The sequence below is a fragment of the Neolamprologus multifasciatus genome, chromosome 14 (genome assembly GCF_963576455.1).
Source record: "Neolamprologus multifasciatus chromosome 14, fNeoMul1.2, whole genome shotgun sequence".
NCBI lineage: Eukaryota > Metazoa > Chordata > Actinopteri > Cichliformes > Cichlidae > Neolamprologus > Neolamprologus multifasciatus.
Genome location: NC_140452.1, coordinates 32357991 through 32381457, shown reverse-complemented (window position 1 = coordinate 32381457; position 23467 = coordinate 32357991). Strand labels below are relative to the sequence as shown.

The 23467-nt window shown below is 41.6% G+C and overlaps 3 protein-coding genes across 4 annotated transcripts; 1 reads left to right on the top strand and 2 right to left on the bottom strand.

Moving 5' to 3' along the window:
- Nucleotides 1-162: 162 nt before the first annotated feature.
- Nucleotides 163-9802, bottom strand: LOC146504415 (TRPM8 channel-associated factor homolog). Of its 2 annotated transcripts, none has more exons than XM_085184138.1 (12): nt 9680-9802; nt 6083-6810; nt 5482-5698; nt 4749-5043; nt 4360-4661; nt 4067-4241; nt 3744-3838; nt 3245-3458; nt 2831-3067; nt 1588-1805; nt 1281-1394; nt 163-998 (listed from the first exon to the last, which is right to left on the bottom strand). In XM_085184138.1, exons 2-12 carry the CDS (start codon nt 6730-6732, stop codon nt 756-758), a joined length of 2760 nt encoding a protein of 919 aa, XP_085040264.1. In that variant the 5' UTR covers nt 6733-6810; nt 9680-9802; the 3' UTR covers nt 163-755. The 2 variants fall into 2 exon arrangements, with proteins under 2 accessions (XP_085040264.1, XP_085040263.1); XM_085184137.1 differs by lacking the exon at nt 9680-9802 and adding an exon at nt 7219-8748.
- A 156-nt stretch (nt 9803-9958) lies between these two features.
- pnkp (polynucleotide kinase 3'-phosphatase) lies at nt 9959-17383 on the top strand. Its single transcript, XM_085184151.1, has 17 exons — nt 9959-10535; nt 11686-11732; nt 11983-12261; nt 12373-12663; nt 13414-13493; nt 13650-13707; nt 13813-13920; nt 13996-14067; nt 14518-14566; nt 15223-15293; nt 15415-15507; nt 15596-15692; nt 15777-15838; nt 16020-16129; nt 16581-16668; nt 16754-16821; nt 16974-17383. Exons 1-17 carry the CDS (start codon nt 10415-10417, stop codon nt 17092-17094), a joined length of 1815 nt encoding a protein of 604 aa, XP_085040277.1. The 5' UTR covers nt 9959-10414; the 3' UTR covers nt 17095-17383.
- On the bottom strand, nt 17150-23443 carry LOC146504413 (complement C2). The gene is made up of 19 exons (XM_085184149.1): nt 23292-23443; nt 23048-23160; nt 22624-22771; nt 22355-22540; nt 21842-22015; nt 21622-21720; nt 21373-21515; nt 21099-21237; nt 20841-20969; nt 20446-20556; nt 20223-20360; nt 19966-20075; nt 19754-19880; nt 18420-18573; nt 18274-18347; nt 18052-18152; nt 17849-17978; nt 17719-17768; nt 17150-17637 (listed from the first exon to the last, which is right to left on the bottom strand). The coding sequence occupies exons 1-19, from the start codon at nt 23341-23343 to the stop codon at nt 17473-17475; spliced, it is 2343 nt and encodes a 780-aa protein (XP_085040275.1). The 5' UTR covers nt 23344-23443; the 3' UTR covers nt 17150-17472.
- Between the last annotated feature and the right edge of the window lie 24 nt (nt 23444-23467).

Below are 23467 nucleotides of genomic sequence, written 5' to 3'. Positions count from 1 at the left end.
CCAAGTATTCAGCTAATGGCTCTTTGGGAATCACCTATTGATGCAGCTACAATATAACAGTATTTCAGAATGAAGTTAAGTCTTTCACTTTTTTTCTCTCTCTTAATGGAAAAAGATAAAGTGGATTATTATTGAAGCTGTTTCAGATATCAGTGTAGTGAAACTAAAGACAAAAGTTCTTTTATTATAAAGTCTGACCTCTTTATTGCAACCCAACATAATGCAAACATGAAAATACAGCAGCAGAGCAAATGAGAGAGTCAATATTATGCTTATTCACATAAAGAAAATCCACATTTCTAATAATATAAGTGTCCTTATAAAAATCCTGTGTCCTCATAAAAGACTACTATTTTTTAAGGAAAGGGTTGCAGTGAACGTATTCAGTAGAGCACAGTGTAAGGCAAGTTTATTGCGTTGTATGCTATAGTAGTGCAATGCCTTGCTATTATTTCAGCCCTGTACAAAACAAAGGCAAAGATCCACTCTTGATATCATCGAATGTCTAGTGTACCTGGCAGTAAGTGAAAGCCTACTGTACCTACCCCGTACAGGTACATCAGGGAAAAATAATTCAAACTGAATTCAATACCTACAACCTCACCACATCATTTGTTTCTCTATTCAGATACTCTAATAAATGTTGTTAAAACAGAACACCAGACACCAAATCAGTTCACCGTGTTGCTCATCATTCACTTCAAATTAAGATATTGGTTGAAACCATTTCTCTGCACACTGCAGTGGTCTGAGGTTTAGTCATACTGGGTCATGGGGTGATCGTTCCAGGGAGGCAGTGTTGAGAGCTTCCCTTTAGTGGCTGTTTCTATTGGCCAGCCCCAGGCCTTAAAGAAGCCAGTCAGGTCCATCCCCACAGTCTGGGAGAAAGTCTCAGCATACAGATTCATTTTTCCTTTCTTGTCCTTGGGGAAGTCCTTCATGTGATGATACGCAGTAAACACCTTCTTAAAGGCATCCCAGCCAAACCTTTCCTGGAGCTGCAGATGAGGAGACAAAAATCATAATGCTGATAATCATGTTATGTCTAATAAAGTGTTCATGTCAGGCTTATTTCTGTTTGTTAAGATACTGTTTTAATTCTGTCTCCACACTTTCTTGATAGTGACTTCATTTAAAAGATATCATCTTACAGTTTTTGGAACTCGCCTTGTTTCACACTCTGCTTTCAGTTTTACATGCAATCATTTTTTTTTCCAGTGAAAGCAGGTCAGTCCAGTGTGGACAAAGGACAGTTTCTCTACAGAGTAGAATTCTCTCACCTGCATATATGTTTCCAGAGCCACCCACATGCTCCAGCTGTCAGGTTTCCTGCCTCCTGCGACGTAATCCTTGGTTCGACTTTGTCGTTTTGCTGCAGTCATAGCTCCATGAGCCTGCATTGAACAGTATGGAATGAGATGACTGTTAAGCATTGTACTCTAAAGAAAAACAGTGTTAAGTCTTCTGTCCTCATAGGATATCAAAAAAAAAATTATGCTTTCTAAAACTGATTGATATGAAAAGCATCACAATTCAACAAAAGCTTTTCTGGCCATTGGTCTGAAAGACGCATGTCATTTACTCCACCTTCTCCCTCTTGATGCCCAGCACCTCTTCATGCACATACACTGACCACAGGTTGCATGTACACTCTGTGGTGTGTGGTGGGAACTCCCAGCAGCCTCTCTGTTGGTTGTGTCCCAACTCGTGGATGGGGCCCCACATGCCTTTACCTTTTTTAACGTCAACCAGGTTAGCAGCTGAGTTTTTTTGTACCATGATAGGATAACCTGCATGCATAAAACCTGAACAGAAAAAGGAGAAATGAACAGTAGTATAGTGATGATTCTTATGTAAAAACAAACAAGCAAACAAACAAGCAACAGAATGACATGATTATGGTTTTTCAATGCAACAGTCCAGGGTTCTACTCAGCTTTTTGCCGTGTGACAGCTGGGATAGACTCCAGTGGATGGTTGCATCCACTGGAGTCCTCAAGGATGCCCTCAGGAATTTCAAACAGAACCAAAAGTAGAAGGAAAAAAATAAGCATTGAGAATAAGCATTTAGAGCTCTAAAGCCTGAGCTTTCAGCTTACAGGGCGTACACACGCTTACTTCATTTTCTCAAACTTGATAGACAGGTAAAGCCAGCATTGTAATTGTATACATGTACTATTTTGCCAAAGGTATTTGCACGTCTGCCTTCACACCCATATTAACTTGAGTGACATCCCATTCTGAATGCGTGCTTTGCATTGTGCTTGGTGATGAAAAAAGCATATACCTGGATCAGGTGACCCTGAATCCTCCCTTAGTTATGCTGCAATAGTTTTAGGGTGCTGGGAGATTCCCATGATGCCTTAAATATTTCTCCTCCAGTCACTCTTTTCACTCACTATATGTTAACAGACCTCTCTACATTGAATCCTACTTGTTATCAGTCACTGGCTCTCTTTCACAGCATGTTTTTTTATCCTGCTTTTTTTTTTTTTTAATCACAACAACTGGTCACAGCCAATGTGCTTGTTTATAGGGGGGTCATATGATTGTTGGGTTTTTCTCTGTATGTATTATTGTAGGGTCTAGCTTACAATATAAAGCGCCTTGAGGCGACTGTTGTTGTGATTTGGCGCTGCATAAATAAGATTGAATTGAATTGAAAAACTGAATTTGGATTGGTGACTGAATACTTTCTGTTTGCTAGTTCTATTCCAGAGAACTGGTCCATGCATACCCTGCCTGTCACCCAGCATTACTTGAGACTCTATATATGATAAGAAAATAATAGTTAGGTGTGTATTGTACAACATGAGGCAAAATGCACTAACCGTGAGAAATCTGCACATCTGCCACAAAGCGCTCCTTGCGGGGAAATTTGTGTGGTTTGGCAGCCAGATCTGCAATGGCTCTCATGATTTCATCCCACAGAGCAGCCACCTTGTCAGGGCGCTCCAGACCCCGAACAACATCTGATGGTACGGTGAGGATGATGTTTTCAAACTCCAACTCTGCCCAGGGTGAAGGAGCTGTGCGCAGCAACGACCACTCAGCTGCAGTTGTTACACCTGAAAGGAACAGAGAGGAGTGGATCTATTAAATTGCTTTGAATTATTACCTGGGAGATGCTGCCCTCAGCCCTTCAAATTATAGACTGTTTAAAAAAATAATCTATTAGACCAGTACAAACAAAAGGTACACACTAGTGCAAACACATATCAAAGTTCAATCTACCGCAGACTCACCAGACTTGTAATATGGAGCAGGTACAGCCATCTGTGCTGTGACCTCCAACCCCTTCACTTGTGTTTTGGGTGGGGCCACCAGGTAGATGAGTCCTCCCCAAAGGTTCCAAACTTGTATCATCTCTGAGGTGACAGGAAATCGCTCATGGACAGACGGTGGTCTCTTCAGCACATCGTTCTTGTGCAGAGAATCAGTTTGACATCCTATCTGAATCTGCAGAAGAAAAGGAAAATGCATTATAAGCAATAATACAAGCACAAATATAATAATATAAGCAATACCACAAAGTATGCAACACTGTAAAAAGGAATAACTAAAAATTGCAATGACTGCTCTGTGTTTAAACAACTAAATGGCCTGAATCGACTTACAGTATCTATTCACCAGAGACAAGTTTTGTGTCTGGAATTTTTCCGTTTCTGGCACCTCGCTATCTTTAGGTAACAAAGTTGCAACATTCTGAGTGAACTCAAAATCAATTGACTTCATATGCTGTACCTTCCAATTCTTTTTGACAATCTGAGGTGGTATAGCGATGTAGGTCTTCATACCAGGAGAAAGGTAGAGACCTGTACTGATCCACTTTTCCTTATCTGAAACACACAATTATAAAAGTCAGGGAATTTTACATGTATAAAATATGCATTTAAAAAAATGTATTTCACAGTTTTCAGTGTCTACAAAGAGGTGCATGTATTAATACTGTGTGACACTGAACAACAGGCATTGCTGCATCATGCTGAACGATGCTGTACAATTTAAATTTGTACCTAAATTCAAATAACCACATTCACATTTTTAACACAGCAGAGAGATCTGACCTGCTGTATCAACATCAACCTTGATCTGGTGGTTATAGACAACAGGCATCATTGGGTTGTCCTTGATAAGATAGGGGAGGAGGGCATCGGGATCTGGGCAAACCTTATATACCTGGGTACCCACAGCGAGGAGGAGGTGGTCTTTGGGACTCTTTGCAGGGCTTTTTTCACTCACCTTGAAAGTGAATGGTGAATGTTATTAGATATGTCCCCACATTATGACACTATCTGCAAAAAAAAGGGCAGACGAGCGACCCCTCACCAAACCCCATCCATAAAGGGCAGCTACTCACCTGTGGCAGGCCTGACCTCTTTAATAAGTCAGTGAGTGTGGCCAACACTTGCCGGTAGTGGGAGCAGTCATGGGCTTTCATCTGCAAGTAGGCATTGCAGTCGTTGCCCAGCTTTTTCAGACATCCTTCCTCGTGTTTGCTAAGTTTTTCACCTGCAGTCACATGGGCAGCAAAGCGGTATAGAAGGTGGCGGAAGTGGTAGCTGTCTTTAATAGCCTGGGTGGGTACGAGAGCTTTGTATGTTCCTCCTCCGATTGTTGCGCCCAACAGGCTCAATCCCATTTGATTTAAGATCTTGTTTCCTGAAAGACATTAAAACAAATCTGACTTAAAATACTCTGGTTGGAGATGTCACACAAATCAGATGCATTGGTCGTGCATTTTCATACCTGAGAATTCTGTAAGTGGATTTTGCCCAGCATGTGTCTGCGCCCAGTACCAGGCATGTCCTCCAATCAGCAGGCCTCCTCCTTCTGCCACAAAGTTTTTGATTTCCTCCAAATGCTCACTGATGTACGCTTTACACACAAACACGCTGAGGTTTTTCCTGAATTTTGTCTTCTCACACTTCAGCCCAGACTTGCTGAGAATTTTGATTGCAGCATCTATATTCATGACACCTACAACCCCTCTGCGGCCTTCATCCAACCAGTGAATGGCATTTTGCCAAAATGGAGCCGTGCTCTAAAAAATGGAAGGAAAGCAGGAACAAAGGCAGTCACGTGTACATGTGATGTATAAAAGATTTCTCGGAACAGCAGAAGCATTTCCTTTTTAACCATTGATGGTTAAAAGGCTCAGACTCGGGTACTCACACCATAGACATCAAAAGAAACTTAGGGTTCAGCGTATTTGCCGAGTATACTTCAACATCCAAACTGAAGAAGCATGGGATCAACAGACAAACCTTTAGATTAGTAGACAACGATCTCTAACCCCTGCGTCATGCCTCATACAGAGTTAGGGTTATCACCAATGATGGCTCAGACATCAAACGGTTAGAATGTTCTTATATATTCTCTCATCACAGGTGGTCGAAATCTACTGTAAGCATCAAAGTGCTGACAGAAATATACAATACTAAAATATATATATAGTGAAAATAACAAATGTCTAATTTACCCCGAGTCCCAGAAATCCTTCATGTGTAGCGACAATCACTCGTCCCTGTCCATAGTAGCCTCCTGCCAGGAACGCCCGTCCATCACCTGTGGTCGCGATGGGAAATGCTAGCGGTCCATGGACTAAAACCTCCGAAGCAGTTAAATTAGACGGGACCTGGAACTCTGAAACCCCCTGGAGTAAGAACTGCAAGTCGTCCTCAAAATCCTTACCCAAGCTGAAAGGTGAAAGAGTCATGATAGGAATGAGAGACAAACTTAAGAATAATTGTGTAAATTGCGTTTTCAAATGAGTTTTTGCGTGTTATCAAAACAATTAACCAACATACAAGTAATTGTATTTTTTACATTTTTGGAAGATTATCACTATGAAAATTTGAATTGCATTCATGTTGTATAATTATTACCAGTCACTATGTATAAAAACAATAAATATGAAACTTCAACATAAAATTGATTTTCTTAATGTTATTATCAACAAGTTCCTGTAGAAATACTGTACATATAGTCTATAGTAGATTGCAATTTATTTCATGTTATATTTACCTTGTGGATTTAAAAGAACAAACATGGAATCTAAAATAGTTATAGCAATTACTCACACCACAGACATCCAGGAGGACGGGATCTGAGGGTAGACGGGCAGGTTCTCCGCCTCACCACAATGCTTAGTGAAGTAAATTCCTGCCACTCCCGACACTTTATTCCCTTCAAACTGATGCAGTGTGTTCTCTTTGGGGTGATCTGCAGCCCAGCCCCACGCCTGTCCAGCTATCAGCACCCCTCCTCCAGCTTTCAGAAAGGCCACCAGCTCTGTTGGGTCTGAGCCCACGCTGTAGGCATCGGTCACATAAACACCAGCTCCCTGTTTGTCACTGAAAGCTCCCACAACTTCTACTTGGAAGCTGGATTTTTGGAGGTTATTAGCAACTGCACTGACACTTCTGTGCACCCCTACTGAGAGGTTATCAGAGCCATCACCTCTCAGCCAGGTCAGAGCATTTTCTACCAGAGCAGGAAAGGCTGTCAAGTAGCCCTCATGACCCAGGACCACAATCCTTCCACTGCCGTACAGAGAGGCAGCCATCAGCACCTGACCTCGGCTGTTCATTGCTAAAGGAAAGGCATGGTCTCCGATCAGCAACAGGTCACTGGGAACACAGGGTCCCTGTAGGTCCAGCTCCTTCATGCCTCTCGTCAGAGACATGTAGGCTTCTTCATGTTGGCTTTTGAATGATTGGTTGGACGACATAGTGTAGAGGATTTATACTCTGAAGAATGATGAAGATCGAGGGCAAGTTGTGCCAGCAGATTCGACTTCACTGTATTTCTTGCATCAAGTAGAGATAGAGGGAAAAAAAAGAATTACGTAGTTTTAATATCATTTGAGCACATGTATTCACTTGAGGTGAAACAAACTTTTGCACTTAGACAGCAGTTAAAGTAGGTAATATATGCAAAAACAAGAAATGTATTCACAGAATAACAAGAAGCACATTCACAGTGTACTGTGAATAACAAAAACAAATAAATAAAGTAAAAGTATGACTGGTGACTAATGCCTCATACACCATGACAAGACATTACAGCAAATTCTGAAAATAAAGCAGGTTCAGAGATGAAAAGTTAAATAACTGCTTTCCACATGATAGCACCAAGACTCAGAGTTTACATATCTGGTTACTACTAAACACCTTTAAAAAGGGCATTCTTTTATTTATTTATATATATATTTTACCTGCAAGATGACTTTCCAGTGCAGCTCAATAGTTTTTGAAGGCGGGTGACAAACAAGGAGCTCTACCTGATAGAATAAAGAATGTGGAATAGGGATGCACCGATACAGGTATCTGGTATCGGCCTCGATACCACATTTTCTAAAGTACTCGTACTCGTTAAAAGTCCCCCGATACCACGGTCTGAGACCTGTCTATGTTTGAGCGGCATGTAAGGGGTTAATTACAGGCGCCGAGGGCCTGCCCCCAGGCCCTGGCTGCAGCTCAGAGCTGAGAGAAGGGCAGGCAAGACAAGTCAGCCGTGTGGAACTATTTCAAAGTGAACGAAGACGCGAAAACAAAGGCGGACTGCAAATTGTGCTCAGCGAAATTGTCCAGAGGAGGCTCAAAATGTAGCACATTTAACACAAGTAATTTAATCAAGCACCAAAATCCCAACACGACAACGAGTACAAAGAGTTTACCCACGCTTATTTACCCACGCTTATTAGCACAGAGGAGCATAGCTGATGCTTTAGCAGTGGGACAGAAAATAGTTGGGCATTTTAAACATTCCGCCTTAGCCTACTCCCGCCTCGAGGACATTCAGGGACAGCTCAACCAGCCAATAAAGAGACTGCAGCAGGACGTACACACTGGAACAGCAGGTATTACATGCTCCAGTCCCTCATTGAGCAAAAGCGAGGGCTGGGGGTGTCCGAGCACGAACTCCCTGACTATCTCACCGCTCACCAATGGGCTCTTATGGAGACGACTGTTGCCATCCTCGCCTCCTTTGAGGAACTAACTAAAAAAGTGAGCAGCTACGACGCACTAGCCTCTGATGTCATCCCAGCTGTGACTGTGCTTGTGGGGCGTCTAAACAGAGAAACAGACGAGTAAATACCTCTCAGCCCCATGTAGCAGTGTGGAAAGTGAAAGGCTTTTTAGCTCAGTGTCACACATTATAGATGAAAACAGAAACAGTCTGACTGCTGATAATGCAGAAAAGCTACTTTTCTTAAAAAAAAAACAACCCTGCCACTCACTTTTTCTCTCCATTAAGTGAGTCATCTTAGACTTGATGTTAATACCTACCTCAGTTGCACTGACTGCCACAGTTCTGTTGGTGGATGTTGTTAGTTTATTCAAATATTGTGCACTAAATAGCAAAGATGTATATTAATGCCCCTTGTGTTCTCCAAAGCAGCAGAGTTTACAATAAACTGAAAACAATACTTGAGTTGCACTGTCACTGTTTAAATTTTTTTTCATAATTATTTATTCTGTAATATGTTGCATACAACATGCTTTTCATTTTAAATAAATGTTCTTAATTCCAAACCAGTCCCTTGTTGTTGTTTTTTTGTTAAATTATAGGACTAAAGCTGTTACCTGTAAATTTAAATCATGTTTTTATTAAGTACTCGGTATCGGTATCGGCGAGTACTGAAATGCTCGTACTCGTTTCCAAAAAAGTGGTATCGGTGCATCCCTAATGTGGAAGTGAGGGCCTATTTGAGGAGTTGAGGAGATAAGATCATGAGTTGTAGGTTTACGATGAGGACAGCCCACAGACGGGCTACTGAGCACAGCAAAAGAATAAACAGAAGCATGGGAAATGACAGCGGTATCAACATTATCAATGTGTCAATGGTATAATCACTGATACACAGTAGCGGTTTTTGATACGGGCGACACGGACGGTTGCCCGGGGTGGCATCGTGGTGGGGCATCGGCAAAAATAAATAAAAATATAAAATTGCTCGTACTCATGCTGCCCCGACATCAGCCAGCGCATATTGGGAATGGCATAGGCACTGATCGGTTTTCTATCGCCCATTTGCTGGGAGTAAGGGCGCCCTCCGTTTGCGAGGTGCGCCTGCTGCTTGCGGCTTCTCTGGCCGGCTGGAGCGGCATCTAATAACCAACTCGCAAAATAAAAACAAAACAACAAACACGAAAACACCAGACATTATAATACAGACTTATAATTTGCACCAATGTTTTTTGTTTTTTGTTTTTCGAAATTCTACACGCGAAAAGTGAGCGCGAGAGCCCTCGGTGCGCCTGCTTGCTGCTGAAGTCAAAGTAAACTTTATTGTAATCTCTGCTACATACAGTCCAGTATAAAGAGAGAGGAGAGTAAATAGTTGTGAATGATGAAAAGCACAACACAGAACTTTCTGGAGGTAAAATAAACAGCAGAATATGGTGTTTTTGTATTCTCTGGGTTTTGCATTATATCGAAGTATTACATCTTTCAGCTTGACCATAGCATAGCGTGATTACACTTTATTCGTTCGTCGACTTAAAGTTTGCATAATAAATAGTGATCATTTGTTCGTCACACTAAATTAGTCTTTAGATGAGCTTTTAGCTGAAAGTGTAACCAGAACAATGTGTTACTTTGTCTTATTTCCGTATTATCTTTTTCTCCCGTCTCGCCCATTAAAGGACCTGAAAAGGAAAATAGTGACTCACCAATACTGATGTGTTAAATATTTAACTCCTTCAATGAACAACAAATGACAACGTCTTATTCCATCTAGGGAGAGTAATATGAATATGCATTGTTGTTATATTACACGTGTCAACAACGAGAGAGTGGAAACATTATGTTGTGGTTCAGTCAGCGGCACCTAGAATGTTGTTGCGCTTTTCTTTCTGATAACACGGTACCAGTGCCGAATGACTCAGAAGCCCAACAGAATAGTTTTCTTTATCCTGCAGGGTTTGTTTTTTTTACCATGTGATTGCGCAGACCACAATGATTGTACATTATCATTATTACATTACGCATTATATGTATATTTATTTTTAAAAAAAACTCAAGTGATTTCAATGCTGACTTTCCCCCCCAAAAAAAGAAAAGAAACAAAATAATTTCAGCTCCTGCTAGCTTGACCGCGACTTTGCTCATGTAACCTACACTTTGAGCGGAACCTCACGCGGGGACGACGTTGCTAAACGTAGTTATTTTTGCGTCGGACCGCGGGGGACAACGCTGCAAAATCAGACCCCTGTAGTTTGTAGTTCACACATTCTTCAAGTTTTTCTTTAGAAGACGAAAAGAAATTGAGGTAGTTGAAGTTGTAATGGTGTTAAACACTACTGCGTGAGGCCGTTTAATGTCCTGTACTTTGGCTTGACTTAAAAAAAGACTCTCAAACACAACATATTAAGCGGAAAACAGCCTCTCTGTGGCCGCTTGTTCGAATGTCCTGCACGCTGGTTGGCGCCTCTGGAACTCGGATCCCCCTGGAAGATGGACGGGCTGTGATTCTGGGCCGGGGTCCGGACACTGGTGTCACAGATAAGAAGTGCTCCAGACATCAGGGTGAGGCGTCCTGCTTATCTGCCAAATTCATCGCGAGACACTCTAGATTTAAATCTGCGAAGCTGTTAGTGCTCGTGCTCTGCTGAAGCTTAACTTTATAACAAACCACCCTAAAGCTGTAAATTACTTTACAGTGTACAACGCAAGAAAATACTGCTAATGTGGCTGTAAGCTTTAATTTATTCATGTATTTATGTGAGAAAGTAAATCAGTGGAGCTGACTGAGTTTTGTGTTTTGAGTGTCTTGCATTCACTCTACAAGTCACTAACAGGGATTTAAACTCATCATGACTGAACTTTGGTTACAATTTTACATACAGATATATGTACTTATTAAGTGAGGAGCTTAAAATTGCATCCACGGGGAGTCAAATAGAGCAAGAAAAAGAACCAGGCTGGTACTTTTTTTCTCTTTGAAAATCAGTAGGTATGTATATAAATGTTTTAGTGGTTAGGGGCCAGATGTGTCCTTCAATAGTTTCTTGGGAATCACCATATTGGTGCAAACATACAGTTTTCTGCCTGGCAGACTGAGTTATCTTTGATATTTCTCATAGGTTCCATTAAAGAAATGGCAACAAATGACTGTGTTCTTGCAACACAGTTTGGAATTGGTTCTTTAACTTTTATTTAAAGACACAACACTGCTTCCTTCCTTGAATTAGATATAGTTTAATGCTAAATGATTTATAAGTCAGTGTTAAGTGGCCTAACAAAAAAAAAACTAAATAAAACAAAATAAAATAAATCTTTCTGAAAACGTTCAGTTACAAGGAGTGGATTGAAAATGAGTGAAAAAGCAGCTAATGTCCAAAGAAAACTTTGAAGACCTTGAGAAATCCAGGAGAACTATTACTCAAGACTTATTTAAAAAAAAACAAGTCTGTTAAAGTATAAAGACAACATGGGTGGCTCAAGACTTTTTTTGCATAGTACTGTATGTAATGGCACATGGTAATTTTCAAAATTAGCCGAGGCATTTGTTTTATGCATTTAGTTTTCATATTGCAAAATAAAGACTGCACTTAAATGGCAAATCTGCATTAAAATGAGTTAGAGAGTTGTTGTTTTGTCTTGTTTTAGTTTTTTTGGTCCCAGCTCTAGATGTGTATACATACGAAGTGTGTGTGTGTCTTTTTATTTATTACAGTGAAGGTGGTGGCTTGCTTTGCAGACCAGGATGTTGTTGTTACACAGGTATGAAGAACAAACACTGGGTGCCTCCACAGTAGAATAAAGACCCTGCCTATTAAACTAGAGCACACTCCTTTCAACATCAGCGCGAATTAATATTTAACCCCAAGCAATTACACCTGATCCACCCGCAACCGGCGTGTCATTATGTTCAAAGCTGATGTCAGCACACTGTCCTCTTTGTCCACTCTTGTTACCTCACAGCTCATGTGCTAACTGTAACTGCTACAGTCCAATGTCCATTTCTCCACAGCTGGGTCCCAACCCCAGTTCCCTGGATGGTGAGAAGCTGGGCCGGGGTCAGTCTGGTAAACTCAGCCACGGAGGTACTCTCTACCTAGTTAACCAGAGCCACCCATTCACACTGAACTACTCTCTGAGCTCCAATGGGATCACCTCCAACACGGCACAGAGAGGGCTGAAAGCAGCAGATAAGACAAAAGGAGGGACGAGTTCAAAAGAAAAAGAGGCACAGTCCAGTCCCACACCCAAACGCAACATAAAGGATTTCTTCCAAAGCTCTCCCATGAAGGTAAACCTCTGTGATGTATTGATTCATGGATCTAGCTGTCTACAAGCATATGTATATGTATAAAGAGGAGCCAGAATGAGAGAAATTGCTGTTTTGTTCCTTGTTATTTAGTCATCTAAAAGGCAACTGAGCCCAAAGAAAGAGCAACCTGAGGTGAAGCGCCAAAGAATAGAGGAGGAAGCTTCTGATTGGCAGATGAAAGAGGAGGAGGAGGAGGATGAGGAGGAGAGACTGGCTGGCGAACGGCTTAAGTACCTTCAGGAATTTGCCAAAAAGTCCCTGACAGAGGAGAGCAGCAGCAACCAGCCGTCATCGTCTTCAAAACCAAGTCTAAAGAGCAGCTGGCAGCAGTTTGGCAGCTTAATGGTTTACACAGCTGCTGGTGTCAAAGGGAGCGACAAGGTGGGAGTGATTCATTCAGATGATCAGCAGATATGGAGTCTTTATCTACAGCAGGCAGTGTTTTATATAATGTTCAAATGAGTGAAAGACCTAAAAACTCTGCAGCATATCATGTTCAGCTCTTCTCAGAAAATTAATCAGCAACTCTTTTTGTTATTGTGTGAACTGGGATCCAAAAGGTCAGAAAATGCACCCATCAAAATAAAAAAAAGCCTTACCCGATTAAAATCATTACCATTTACCCCTTCAAGATCATCTTCTCAGGCTCCTCTGGAGGTCTTCCATCACAGCTGCTTCTTTTTTTACATTTCTCAGTGGAATTCGCATCCTGTCCCCTTTGATTTATGTCTGTCCAGTGACTGCTGGATCACGTCCAGTGTGTCACATGGATTCAAATATGCTGTGTGGGGTGAGCAGTGGGCAGAGATTTTGGTATTGAGGTCTGGGTGCAGGGAGGAGGGGAACGGGGCTGGTCTCGCTGTGTGAAAGGCCCGGCTGCCATCACCAGCGATGATCCTTCATGTGAAATTTGGGTCAGTTTGTCAGAGGAGTCGGTGCTTGCTGCTTGTACGAGTTTAAGGTTTGTTTGAACTGCAGAGCTCACGATGCGTGCAGTCGTGGGCTTACACTCCAGAGGTGCATGAGCAGATGAGCTTGACTCAGAGATGAAAAAGATGTTAACATTCAGGTTTATGTGTTATGCACAAGGTTTTGTGAAAGATATGGCTAATTTGCCTCTTCTAACTCCAGATCGCTGGGTTTGACATTGATGGCTGCATCATCACCACCAAGTCTGGCAAAGTCTTTCCTACAGCACCAGATGACTGGAAGTACGTCTGCACTCCTCAGCTTTTCCTGTTCATTTTTCTCATTCCATTTTATTTGATTTTATTAAGAGTTACAAATAAATGTCTGTATTTTCTTTTTTTCATAGTTTCATTTCCAGATTGTCAGACTTTCACGTTTTGTTTGTGTTCAATTACCAGAATTTTGTACCCAGAGATTCAGCCCAAGCTAGCCAGCCTGCTCAAGAAAGGTTACAAGGTGAGGAGAAGCTAATGTGATGCTAATGCTAAAGTGCACTTTTGCACGGTTAAATTTGATTTGCTCTGGCAGCATTTGTCACTGGGTTTGTCTCTCGTCCTGCAGGTGGTCTTCTTCACCAACCAGTTGGGGATTGCTAAAGGCAAACTGAGACCAGAAGTGTTCAAGTCCAAAGTGGAGGACATCCTTGCCACTCTGAAGCTGCCTGTGCAGGTTGGTCATGTTGCATGAGCTGGTTCTCATTGTTCATAGTACTATTTATAGGTGATCTCACTGTCTGTGTTTCAGGTGTTTGTAGCAGCCGGTCCTGGTATTTACAGGAAACCAGTCATGGGAATGTGGAATCACCTATGTGAGAAGGTAAATGGCAGGTAACATCCATGAAAAAGGCGCACACGCCCACTTAAGAGCCACACCTCAAATGTTATTTACACAGACACAGCCTGCACAAAGAAGCAGTTAACACATGTGATGAGTCATAGAAGCCGCCCTCATCTTTTCTCATTTCACTGTTGCACATTTGGCTTTGTTTTTTTATACCACATCCACAATAAAACAAAGAAGAGTAAGACAACAAAAAGTAAATGAAAAATCCTTTGATTTGATTATGAAATCATTTTAAAAAGTCATGTGATCCACAAACACAGTTTTGATGAACAGGACCATTAAAAACGATCCAGTGGTGTAATGAGTGTATGTATTTTAATGTGTTTATATGAGTGTAACATATACTTGTGTTTCAGCAAGTCCTTATTAAAAAATATATTATTATTTAGTTTGAATGTTTTTGCATGTATGTTTCCCGCTCAGGCCAATGATGACGTGACTGTTGACATGACACAGAGTTTCTATGTTGGAGGTGAGTGATCCCAGCTTCTTTTCACAGTGAGCTGCCCATACGTAATGCAGGACTGGCTGTTATCTGGAGCCCAGCAGTGAAGAGTATAAATGCTGAAATAATACTGAGTAACAAGTAGGAGTGTGTGTGAGATAGATTTAGATATTTATTTGAATTGTTGACCTACTCAATACCGATTCATTTTCCTCTGATGCAGTGGTAAGCAATGTCAGCTCACACAGAGAAAGTTTTCGCATGTTCATCCTGTGCCTGCGTGGGTTCTCTCCTTCTTCTTCCATAGACATGCATGCTACAGTAGCTAATGATTCAAAACTGGCCACAGATGTGAGGTATTCACAGGGCTTGAAATGCATAGAATTAAGTGCTAAACAAATCTAAAGGGGGACTGTTTGCTTATTTTTTTGTCCATTTATTCCAGCTGTTGTCACAGAGCACAAACTTGTTTTCATCATAAACAGAAGAAAATGTCGGGCTATTTTTGAACATTTAACCATTGTTAAATTGCGCATCCCTACATCGCGTTATCTACTAAGTTCTGCAGTTTGGAGACTAAACTAACTTCACGTCTCCCTCCTAAATTAACCTTCGCATTAACTCAATCACATACAAGCTGCACAAACATGCACACACAGCGTGTGACTTACATCTGTGCTCAGATGCCGCAGGAAGACCAGAAAACTGGGCTCCAGGGAAGAAGAAAAAGGACTTCTCCTGCAGTGATCGCTTGGTAAGAGCTATGTTAGCAGCTTAGAGGAAACCCTATTTACACTCTTGATCTTTTGTGGCATGTCAAGTATTACCTGTCGTCTCTTTATGTTAACAGAGGATGTATATTTCTTATGTCATAGTTTGCTCTGAACCTCGGATTGCAGTTCTACACCCCAGAGGAGTACTTTTTGGGTTGGAAGCGCGCCCCCTACAGCCTGCCTGAATTTAACCCTGTGGGTACAATATAGTCTGTACATATTTCACTGTATATGTCTTCTGCTTCAGTGTTTCGTTGACGGTTGTCTTTATTTAAATCGCTAGTCTAAGCTCGACTCTGCTGCCAGGCTGTACGACCCACCGTCCGCCTCCCTCACCTCCGGTGACACCGAAGTCATTGTTGCCGTGGGATTCCCAGCATGTAAGAAAACCACAGAGTCATCGTTCTGTTCTCACCTTTGACAAACACCCTTCTGATCTCATTCCGTCTTCCTTTGATCTGCAGCGGGTAAATCCACCTTCTTCCACACCCACGTTATTCCAAAGGGCTACGTTTATGTCAACAGGGTGAGTGGCACTTCAGCACGCAGAGTGGAGCAGTCAGGAATTGAACCAACCTTTCAATTAGCAGATGACCCACTCTCTCCTGAGCCACAGCAACCCTAAATTGTCAGCCACCATATTTTTGTCACCGTTTGTGTCTACTTTCCATGTGATACTGACACCTCTCCATTTGTTTCCGGGTCAGGACACACTCGGTTCGTGGCAAAACTGCGTGTCGGCATGTGAGCGCGCTCTGAAGGAGGGCCACAGCGTCGCCGTAGACAACACAAATCCAGACCCAGAGTCTCGCAAACGGTAAAGCACCTCAGTCTAAGTGCGTGTGTGGGTGTGTGTCCTGACTTGTTATAGTACACCCATATATTCAAATCCACCTGACCTGAGTACACACTGGGCTGGGGAGTCATTCAAAGACGAACACGTATCCAGTGTCTACCATCACATTCAAAGTATATATAGGATATTTGCAATCAGGGTGGAGATATTCACCTTCTGTTTACACTGAAGTCTAATAGAGTCACTTACCTGCTTGGTGTTTCTGGAATCAGCTCAGTGTAATACATTGAATTACGTGACAGACTATTTGACTCTGGTGCTGTATGTCAAGTTTGATAAGTAAAGAGAGAGAGAAGAGCCATGACAAGCACTAATTTTACCCTCACAGAAAAATGCTCTCAAAGTGATTGTTATTGTTGTGTTTCATCACTTTATTTTTGTTCCTTTGTGTGTATTTGTGTGTATTTTGTAGCTATGTGGATGTGGCCAAAGCAGCAGGTGTTCCTTGTCGCTGCTTTCACTTCTCTGCCACTCTGGAGCAGGCCAAACACAACAACAGGGTATGACTCACTCGTCCACACTGCGCCATTATACACTCGTGGGTTTTTGTGTTGTTTTTTTAAAAAGCATCATTATTGTCGGCAGTTCCGTGAGATGGCTCCGTCAGACAGCAAACACGCCAAGGTCAATGACATGGTTTTCCACAGCTATAAGTAAGTAACACTGGTCAGGAAGGACAGCCCTCCCTCCCTCATTCTTTAAGTTTAAGACATATTTGTTTGTTGTAGCAAAAGGCCCACGTCTACCATTTTCAGTACCGGGTTAATTCTTTATTCTAAAAAATTCTCCGTCTCTCCCTGAACAGGAAACATTTCCAGGCTCCTGCTCTCTCCGAGGGATTCTCCGAGATCCTCCAAATCCATTTTGTTCCAAGCTTCAAAGACAAGCAATCAGAAACTCTGTTCAGACAGTTTTCTGAGGGCTGACTGGACACCTTTTACTTTTCTGACAAAGAAAAAACACAAATGGTACCCAGTAACATCAGCAGACATCCACATTTATTTCAGTTCAGTGTTTTCAAGCTGCATTCAGTAAGATCTCTAGCCACAAAGTCCAACTCCAAAATCAGAGACGTTATTAAAACGGTGTTTTAACAAAGGCCAGTTGAACATCTATATGAATGAACATAACAGTAGTTTGATGTGTCACGTAGTATGTATGTTGTGTAATTTTACTGCACAGCTTGAATATGTCAATAAAGCTTTAGAAAATCTATTTGATTGGTTGTGAGTATTTAAGTTCGGAGAGAGTTCACCTCCTCTGTGTTTGCTGTGTTGAAATCTGCAGTCTAATCCTGGACCCGCTCAGTTTATCTCAGGCAGGAACTGGATCTCCTTCCCCAGATGCTGCTTCAACCACGGCATTATCTTGAAGAGGTCAATGTGAAAGTCTCGAGCATCTGGAGGAGGCCTCCTTGTGAATCCTTGTATTTTACACACATCTACGATGCCCCAAGACACCACACCAACCTGGTGATTAGAGAAGGAAATTGTCTCTTTGATCCTGATTCCCCAGCAAAGTTAGGCTCTTATAAATATCGGCAAACTGACCTGAAAGTAGCGCTTCTTTTTCTGCAGAAACAGGGACCCACCAGAATCGCCTAGAAAGAAACGCATTGAGCTGTTAGGTGGTTCCGATGTTGGTCAAACTCTTAGGATTACTATGCAGAAGAGACCAGACCTTGGCAGGTGATAGCATCCTGATATCCTGCAGTTCCCCCAGAGCAGAGGAATCTGTCAGGTACAAACTCATCCAAAGTCACATCCGTGTGCTCCACAAGCTTCCTTGCCTTGTCCACACAGCCAAGCCTCTGCAGACAAATGATGCACTGTAACAAATCCCTGTTAACACAGTACTGATGATAAAATGAAAGCAGCGCTCACCTGACGCCCTGTATGAATATGTGTTTCTTTGCGTTCATTGCTTCCTGAGATCTTATGGTTGAAAAAAGCAGGAGTCTGCTCGAGCGTTAGTAACTCCACTCCTGGAACATTAATTTTATTCAGAATAAATTATCATTTATTCAACGATTTATCCTCAGTTTTGTGTCACACTATAACAGACTCATCGCAAATCACGTTGTGGAGAAGGTAAAGGTCACGTACTGTGGTCTTCACAGGTAGAGTTGACTTTCTTCATGGCTCGGGAGCCTGGTACTGTGCATGGCAGGCAGATGGGTCTGTTGTACGGCACACAGACAATAAGCATGACAAGAGGATTAGAAACGCACACAATGTTTAACTCGTCTTACCTGGCCATCCATGACAGCGGGATGCTGCTGTTTGTCTCCACCAGAGCTACATCATAGTCATAAAACTCTGAGACGTTTCTGTGTTTGAGTGCGCTGGTGCTGTAGCTGGGGTGCATGATCACTCTCTTGACATTTGACTGGGAGGGTGGGAGACCTGAGGACAAACAACCACAGCCTATAACACAATGATTAGCACCTGCAGTTTATTCATTAAAAACTAAGCTAGGATTAAATACTCCTGTCGGTCAAATCTGACTGATTTACAAATGAAAAAACTCATAAATATTGTGTTTTACATCTGATTGCCTCAAGGCCTTATGACATCCTCCACACTATGCACTTGAACATAAAAGTGATGAGCACCTCTTTCGTTCAATTTTGAGTTTTTATCAACGTTGTTACATATGTGGTGCTCCCGGTCGCCACAGGAAATGAATGGGAATCCACCCCCCACCCCCCTGGCCTCTGACCCCCTGAATGGCCCACTGAATGACCACTGAACGACCCATTGAACTGAATTTGGTGGTGGAAAATGTTCCTTTTGTCAATTTAAGAGCTGTTAAAACTGACCGGTCAATTGTGACCAGTACACTAAAGTAAGGGGTTGCACACAACTGGAGGGTTTTAATCAGGATTAAAAGATACCATTTTTATGTCATTTTTTAATTCAAAAACTAAATAAGGATTTAAAACCAAATTACAAAATTAACTGGGATTTCTTTTTAATGGATCGTGAATATTGAAACTAAATTACAATTTAAAAGAACATATTAAAATTAAAACTTTATCAGCAATTAAAAAGAATATTAGAATTAAAAAGTAAATTCAATTAAATTAGATTATAATTTGTCACCCAGCTTTAAACGTGACTAAGATAAAAAGGTAAATTAGAACTAAATTAGATAGAAATATGATCAAATAGAAAATAGGATAAAACACTATATTACTGATTAAGACTTTTTTTAGGGTTAAAAACCACCTGATTAGGATTTAAATTAAATTAGAATGAAAAAGTAAACAGAATTAATATTTAATGAGAATCTTAAGATTAAGATTAAACACTAAATAAGGTTTATAAAATGGGATTACACCAAAGTAATTCCCTAACAGTTTTTTTTATTAGTGAGTCCATAGTAACATATTTATATTTTATAATTTCAGGATAGTCTGTGCAACGAACTATCCTGACTTTTTGTGTAATTTCACACATTTATTATGTAGTTTCACTGGTCCGCCCACCTTAGGATCTATATGGGCTGTATGTAACCCACAGTGTAAAATGATATTGACATCCTGATCTACACATTTAAGAATTTTCCACAATAACCACTGACCATATTCTATGTACAGCTGCCGTGGGACACTGCCCGTGCTTTCTCTGGCAAAGCAATGAGCAGCCGTCAGCACCCAGTTCTGGCTTACAATGGATCCAAAGCAGGACTTGCCCTTTCCCCATTCAGCCTACAGGGAAGGAAAATGTCAGTATGTAAAAATCCACTCGATAATATTGAACACAAAGAATTCCTTATTGAAATAAAGCTCTTACTGATTTCAGAGTCACGTGCCAGGGGGTGGTGTAAGCTCTCTTCCCGCCGTCCTGCTCATCCTTGGAGATGTCTTCCTGAGCCACCCCACACATGGTCACACTCTCGTCACCTGATTTATAGATTAAACTAATGAATGTTTCCACTTCAGTTTTTCACTTTTGTGTTTTTTCAACAAGCATGAAATGTGAAAAATAAATCACTAATGTTGTTTCATTTGGCTGTTTTGTGTTAGAGTGGAGGGTTGACTTCTACTTACTAATGATGCTGTTGAACACTTCTCCCAGTTTGTCATAATCTTTGAGGATGAACACGTGAGTCTCGCCACGTTTTTTTGAGGCCAAAGAATTCAACTCCTCTTTGTTCACCTTCTCCTTGACGCCAAACACATAGACGTCTGAAAGTGCACATGGAAACATAAATGCAGATAAGTGCGCCAACTCCAGCTCAACCTTTTTAATATGTTATTTCCATCACAATACCTAGCATTTTCTCATCTGTATGGTCTGGGTCTGGGTCTCGGTTACTATAACCCAGCAAATCCCGGATCTTTGTGAGGACAGTCTTAGCCGATTTCCCTGTGTTGGAGTAACCTGTGGGTAGAAAAACATTAGGACAGAATAAATTATATTTGTACAGCACTTTTAAAACCAGCATTACAAAGTGCTTTTCCAGAAACACTTTGTGTTACAATGTGATATATATACACACACATATATATACGTACATGTATTTGTATATATAAAGATGGCCCCAAATCCTTTGTAACGTCACTCAATGTATTCAGACTTTCATTCTATTCAGACTATATCGTCCTATATATACAGACTTAGTGTAATATATACAGCATTAAAACAGTGTCTCTGAGTGTTGTCACCATCTGTTGCTATGATGATGATGTTCTGGGTCTCATTAAATTGATTGTTGTTGCGCTTAAAGATGCTCATCCTCTCTTCGACGCGCTTTAGAGCACCGTGGATGTTGGTGCCTGTCTTGCGCCCGTGGCCTATACGTGAACAAACAAAGAGGAATAAATCACTATGGAAATAAATGCATCACAGTTGTGGTGCGATGCAGACTGACTCAGATCAAAAGACGTGGTTTTCAAATAAAGGCAGAACAAGCAGAGTCATACTCATGTAGTTAAAATCCATGATGCTCCAGATGACGTCGTCAATGTTACCACTGTCTTCATCCATGATGTCAACGATGTCTTTGGCCTCGGTGGCAAAAGACAACACGTGGAAATTCAACTTTACATCGTAACTGTCCAGCTGGAGAAAAAATGAAGAACATGAGTGGGTTTCTTACTTGCTGAAAGGGGAAGACACATAAACTAGGATCATAAGTGCATCAAGGATTTCACTGTCAGGTCTCAGGTCGTCACGCTGAGCTCTTTCAATGCTGACCTTTCTGATCAGAGCAATGGTGGCATTCCTGGATTTCTCAAACTCCTCCCTTTCGATGCTTCCTGATGTGTCCAGTAAGATGTAGATGTGCATACGGCTGACTTCAGCCACGCGGAAGGTTCGGCCAAAGGAAATGCTTTCCTCTTAAACACACAAAGTGGATTTTTTCTTTTTTTTTTTTTGGCTTTTTGTTACTGATTATGTGTATTCCAATTATATCAAATGTGCTTAACATTTCATGGTAACCACCTTTCTTTTTGTCGTCAGGTGACATTACATCCATTAGTCCTGCAAGTGATCCTGTCATGGCTGCAGCTACAGCACTGGGGGAGTCAAAGGTATTTGGACCTGTGACAAAGCAACACATTGTTAATTTGCTGTCATGATGCTCAATTTTATTTTCTTTTTTTGTTCTTAAAGAATTAATGTCCTGTGAAATTATAGGCAGAAAACTGTAAATTTAAAGCACCATGGCAACGTGGTTTTGATCCGCTCCATTCCCGGTGCTCCAGACAAAACCTTTCGGCCGACCCGAGCAGATCCAGACCGGTCTGACACCGGTAAGTCAACTTTTCTCCCCTGAAGAACCGGCCCCCTGACCTCAGGGCACCGGGTGGGATCCCCGGGTCGTCACAGTCATCAGCTGAATTTGCAAACAGATGCAAAAAATATAAAATAGTGATTTCTGGGAATTTCAGCATCTTTGAAAAGGCTTTTCATGTTTTCACTATTACAGTGACTAAAGAATTAGGTTTTATTATTAAAAAAGCAACTATGTAGCATGTTGAAATTATGCAAATGGGCTTTTTGAGACATCAGAATATTTGCACGTCACAATGAAATAACATTATCATTCCAGTGTAAACTGCAGCATAAGCAAGTGTGATAAACTGGAAGAAGACCCGTGCAAACGTAAGTGGAGTTCCTTAAAATTTTATGATTCATACAGAAAGATTCGCTTTTTAATTTCTTCTTTTCTCACCATGGTTGTTACAGATGGGGGTTTCTCCCGTCCACTCCCCAGAGAGAGTGCAGTTTCTCTCAGCTGAGCCATAGAGGGTGAAGCCTTCCTGGCAGGAGAAGCTCTGTGTCGCCCCAACAGCAAACCACTGGTCCCTGGGCCAGAAGTCACCATGATCCAGCTGCAGCTGAGCCGGACACAGCACGTCTGGGTGAGAGGAAGATGTATGTGCACACCAGAATGGGACTGCTTTCATGTGTGTATGATACTGAAGGCATCATCAACATTACCTTTGCATGTGGCCCTAGATGCAAGCCTCCCACTGGCTAGTCTCATGGGCGACCACTCCCCTTGTTCTTCACATGTCCTGTAGCTAACTGGGGACGGGTATTTCCCTGGACCGCAGTGATAGGTCAGCACGCTGCCCACCAGCCCTCCCTGTCGAGGAAACAAACAGTTGCTTAAATAAACAGATTAGGTAACATGAGGTTTTCCAGTAAAGCCATGTCCTTGTTGCATCACTTGGATTTTATTTTAGTTTTTAGTTTTTTTATCGTAACCAGAAAATCAACTTTCTAATTCTTCTGTTGTCAGCAACATTAAAACTGCGCTAAAACTATGAGAACTAAAACTGAATATTTACAGTATTTAAAATGCTGTACACTTGCATTTTACTTAAACCTCTCACCCAGGTGCACATATTACTTTTGTTACCTTGGAGTAGGTGACATGTCCACCTTTGATGCTCTCTGTGACCGAGCAGTTCACGGGCTCTTCATCATCGTACGCTTCATATCTATAGTCGTAGTCGGTCTTTTGCAGGGACCCTAGAGCGCACGCAGTGAAACTGTGGCTAACAAACATGCAGATCTGCACGCACATACAGCGCACTTGGGCATGTGGCACCAGTCCACACACATCTGACACAATCAAATACACTTAAAAGTGAAATGCTCACCTCTATGGACCAACACGAGGAGGAGGATCCACAGTATAGACCTGTGGTGCATGGCTGGTCTCTGTAGCAACTTCTTTTTTACATTTAAGTAACAGAAGCCGCAACAAGAGTGTTTCTATTGACATGCAGTCAGTTCCTTTATTTGATGACTGATTACCCATTAACACAGAGGACCG

Excerpts from the sequence above, each read along its gene's own strand:
- LOC146504415 (XM_085184138.1), bottom strand. The coding sequence starts at position 6,732 with ATGTCGTCCAACCAATCATTCAAAAGCCAACATGAAGAAGCCTACATG. Across the intron at positions 4,662-4,748 it reads TCCACTTACAGAATTCTCAG|GAAACAAGATCTTAAATCAA; the intron begins GTATGAAAATGC and ends AATGTCTTTCAG. Across the intron at positions 1,395-1,587 it reads TGGGCATCAAGAGGGAGAAG|GCTCATGGAGCTATGACTGC; the intron begins GTGGAGTAAATG and ends TGTTCAATGCAG.
- pnkp (XM_085184151.1), top strand. The coding sequence starts at position 10,415 with ATGTCCTGCACGCTGGTTGGCGCCTCTGGAACTCGGATCCCCCTGGAA. Across the intron at positions 13,494-13,649 it reads ACAGCACCAGATGACTGGAA|AATTTTGTACCCAGAGATTC; the intron begins GTACGTCTGCAC and ends TTCAATTACCAG. Across the intron at positions 16,130-16,580 it reads GACCCAGAGTCTCGCAAACG|CTATGTGGATGTGGCCAAAG; the intron begins GTAAAGCACCTC and ends TGTATTTTGTAG.
- LOC146504413 (XM_085184149.1), bottom strand. The coding sequence starts at position 23,343 with ATGCACCACAGGTCTATACTGTGGATCCTCCTCCTCGTGTTGGTCCAT. Across the intron at positions 21,516-21,621 it reads ACCTGACGACAAAAAGAAAG|AGGAAAGCATTTCCTTTGGC; the intron begins GTGGTTACCATG and ends TGTGTGTTTAAG. Across the intron at positions 17,979-18,051 it reads ATATTCATACAGGGCGTCAG|AGGCTTGGCTGTGTGGACAA; the intron begins GTGAGCGCTGCT and ends ATTTGTCTGCAG.